This window comes from Carya illinoinensis, chromosome 12 (genome assembly GCF_018687715.1).
Source record: "Carya illinoinensis cultivar Pawnee chromosome 12, C.illinoinensisPawnee_v1, whole genome shotgun sequence".
In the NCBI taxonomy this organism is placed as follows: domain Eukaryota; kingdom Viridiplantae; phylum Streptophyta; class Magnoliopsida; order Fagales; family Juglandaceae; genus Carya; species Carya illinoinensis.
In genome coordinates this window covers 5,184,227-5,187,992 of record NC_056763.1, presented here as the reverse complement: position 1 = coordinate 5,187,992, position 3,766 = coordinate 5,184,227, and the positions used below count along the sequence as shown (strand labels likewise).

Below are 3,766 nucleotides of genomic sequence, written 5' to 3'. Positions count from 1 at the left end.
AAAATGGACAGAATTGCAACTATACAAAAGGAGGAAGGAGGTGACCAGGTCTGTGAACTCAAAGTGTTACAGAGGGAAGTGGAACAACAACTAGAAGAAGAAGAGCTAAAATGGAAGTAGCGGGCCAAGCAACATTGGTTGAAGGATGGGGACAGGAATACACAGTTCTACCACATGCATGCCAACCAAAGGAGGAAAACAAACACAATCAACCAAATTCTGGACCAGCAGGGTGAAATCCAAAACAAACCAGATCTTATAGCTGGTACCTTCTCTGATTTCTATTTACAGTTGTTCTCAACCTCTAGTCCTTTTGAATTCACTACTTGTCTCCAAGGCATGGAGAAAAAAGTCACCGATGCCATGAATAGCAAACTCCTGCTCAATTTTACTGAGGAGGAGGTCTATGATGCTGTCTCACACATGAATCCATTGGGATCCCCAGGTCCCGATGGATTTCCAGCCCAGTTTTATCAAGATCACTGGGATAGCATTGGAAAGGAGACTAGTAATTTTGTTCTTAGAATCCTGAACAAGGGAGACTCTTTAAAAGGGGTCAATGATACTTTTATCACCCTGATTCCAAAGGTTAAGGAGCCCAAAACAGTTTCTGATTTTAGGCCAATCAGCTTGTGTAATGTTAGCTATAAAATTGTAGCTAAAGTTTTGGCCAATCGGCTGAAGTTAATCCTTCCTGACATCATCTCCTTGAACCAAAGTGCTTTTGTTCCAGGAAGACTCATAACTGACAATGTAGTTGCAGCATATGAGACTCTTCACACAATGAATTCTAAGTTTAAAGGCAAAGCTGGTTTCATGGCCCTCAAGCTTGACATGAGTAAAGCTTATGATAGAGTGGAGTGGAGCTTTCTAAGGGCAGTGATGGAAAAGATGGGTTTTGCAACCCAATGGATCTCCCTCATTATGAACTGTATAACTTCAGTCACCTATTCTATTTTAATTAATAGAGAGGCAGGCCCCTCCTTCACTCCCACAAGAGGTATTAGACAAGGGGACCCCCTGTCCCCTTATCTTTTTATTCTGTGTGCTGAAGCTCTTTCTAATCTATTGAACCAAGCTGAGGTGAAAGGTAGTTTGACAAGCATCCCCATTGGAAGTGGCCCAATCCGAGTGAATCATCTGTTCTTTGCAGATGACAGCCTGCTGTTCTGCAAGGCAAACTCATTAGAGTGGTGTAGAGTGCTTCACATTCTGGAAATCTATGAAACTGCCTCAGGACAGATGCTCAACAAAGAGAAAACCTTTATCTTCTTCAGCAGGAATACCCCCAAGGACATACAGAGTAATATCATTCAGATTTCAGGGATCAAGTCCTCAGGCTCTTTTGAAAAGTATTTGGGATTACCAACCCTGCTTGGGAGGTCGAAAGTTGCTGCTTTCCACTCGTTACTTGACAGAATTTGGTCCAGGATTACAAACTGGAAGACCAAGTGGCTTTCAGCAGCAGGCAAGGAAGTCCTTCTTAAGGCTGTGCTCCAAGCCATACCAACCTACACCATGGGTATCTTCCTCCTCCCTATGTCCATTTCAAACAAGCTCAACAAACTCATGAAGAAATTCTGGTGGGGTTTTAATGAGGATCACTCAAAGATGCAATGGATGAAATGGGATAAGCTGAACCAAGGAAAGATAAAAGGGGGCCTGGGTTATAGAGACTTCAAAAGCTTCAATTTAGCCATGTTGGCCAAGCAAGGGTGGCGGATTCTAAAGTCACCACAATCCCTACCTGCTCAAATACTAAAACAGAAATATTTCCCTGATGGGAATTTCCTAGGAGCCAATCTGGGTTATAGGCCTTCCCATGTCTGGAGGAGCATTGTAAGTGGAAGGGAGCTACTGAAAGAGGGCCTGGTTTGGAGAATTGGAAATGGTAGGCAAGTCAAGATTTGGGAAGATAGGTGGATTCCTAAGCCACACACCTTTAGAATTCAGTCCAGAAAAGAGGAAAGTGCAGTACAAGTGATGGTGTCTGATCTTTTTAACACGGATTTGAGGAGCTGGAATGAACCACTCTTGGTTAGACTCTTCTCAGACCAGGAAGTTGACAGCATAAAATCAATACCAATTAGCATGGGGGGTAGAGAAGATCAGCTTGTTTGGTATCACACGAAGAATAGCATTTTCTCTGTAAGGAGTGCATACTTCTTACACAGGGCTATGTTAGCAAGATCCACAGGAGAACCTTCCAATGGCAGTCAGGAGGATGGTTTTTGGAAAGGTATATGGAAGCTTCCAGTGCCTAATGCAGTTAGAAATTTCATTTGGAGAGCATGTCATGATGCCTTGCCAACAATGGTGAACCTGGTGAGGAGGAAGGTGGTTGAAGAAAGCAGCTATCCTATCTGTCTCACTGAACCTAAAACCTCTGAGCATGTCCTATGGAGCTGTGGGGCAGCCAAAGACATATGGAGCCAAGGCTGTAGACAAGTCCAGAAAAATGAGCATTTATAGCTCATCATTTAGAGAGGTATGGGAACACCTATGTAAGTATCTGAAGGTGAGTAGCCTCGGGGAAGTGGCCATGATTGCAAAACTAATCTGGAATAAAAGAAATGATTTTGTTTTTGGCAAGGGATTCAGCCACCCAAACCAACTTATCAACAGAGCCAAGAGGGACCTTGATTTGTTCAACCAGATCCAGAGGCAACCGGATGGTGTGCAAGGGACCAAGGACCAAGCAGCTGTCAAGTGGATTAGACTCCCAAAAGACTGGTATAAGTTGAACTGGGATGCAGCTTTAAGTGACACTCGGGGCCGACTTGGAGTTGGAGGCATTCTCAGAAACAGTGATGGCCAGATGGTGGGTACTATACAAGCTCAAAGACATTTGAGGTTGGATGCATTCAGTGGTGAAGCATATGCTATGATGGTGTGTGTGAATTTCTGCAGGGAAATGGAGGTGAACCGTTTCATCCTAGAGGGTGATGCTCTACGGGTGGTTAAGCTACTTAGTGGAGCACAAGAGGACTGGAGCTACGGGGGGCTTATAATCAAGGAAGCCAAGATGCTGTTGAACAGGTTCACGGAGTGGCATGCAGTCCACACCAAGAGGGAGGGCAATAAAGCAGCCCATGTGTTAGCAAAAGGAGCTTTATCTCTTAATGAGGACGTGTATGATTTTGAAGAAGTACCTCTTTGTGTTCAGCACGTTGTAGCTTCTGATATGTTGTAATGTTTTGTTTACAGTAATGAGAACTAGTATCATTTAAAAAAAAAAAAAAAAAAAAGAAAATAATTGTATGGCACAGCTAACACCGACACAATTTAAAAATTAGAATACAGCTGGAAGCAAATGATTAGACACGTCAGTATTCGGCTGAAAGTCTTTCTATATGCTTACCGTAAGCCGGAAGCTCGCCTGCACTCCAATTATGTTACAAATCACTTTTTTTTTTTTTTTTTTTAAAGCTATGTTACAAATCACTTACTTCTTGCAATTCCATATTCTGTAATCTGTATGTATTGGGGAGAGGCAAGAATCGGATATACTGTACACAGGGGGGGTTACGCCCTCTAATAATTGGACGACTTGTCAACTTTCTTAAAAGATTGTAATAGAACAGACCTCATTATTTCATATAAAATATAGTAAATAATTGAATTTTTTTAAAATTTTAAAATAATAATAATATTAAAATTTAATATTATAATAATATTTTATTTAATTTTTATTTAAAATCATTACGTCTCATCTCATTATCTAAACCTTATCTTGATAGACAATCGTTTGAATCTTTAGAATCTT

At 41.5% G+C, this 3,766-nt stretch overlaps 1 protein-coding gene across 1 annotated transcript; it reads left to right on the top strand.

Annotated features, from left to right (window-relative positions):
* The first annotated feature begins 2,542 nt into the window (after positions 1-2,542).
* On the top strand, positions 2,543-3,193 carry LOC122289224. Its single transcript, XM_043096201.1, has one exon. It carries the CDS (start codon positions 2,543-2,545, stop codon positions 3,191-3,193), a length of 651 nt encoding a protein of 216 aa, XP_042952135.1.
* The last annotated feature ends 573 nt before the right edge of the window (positions 3,194-3,766 follow it).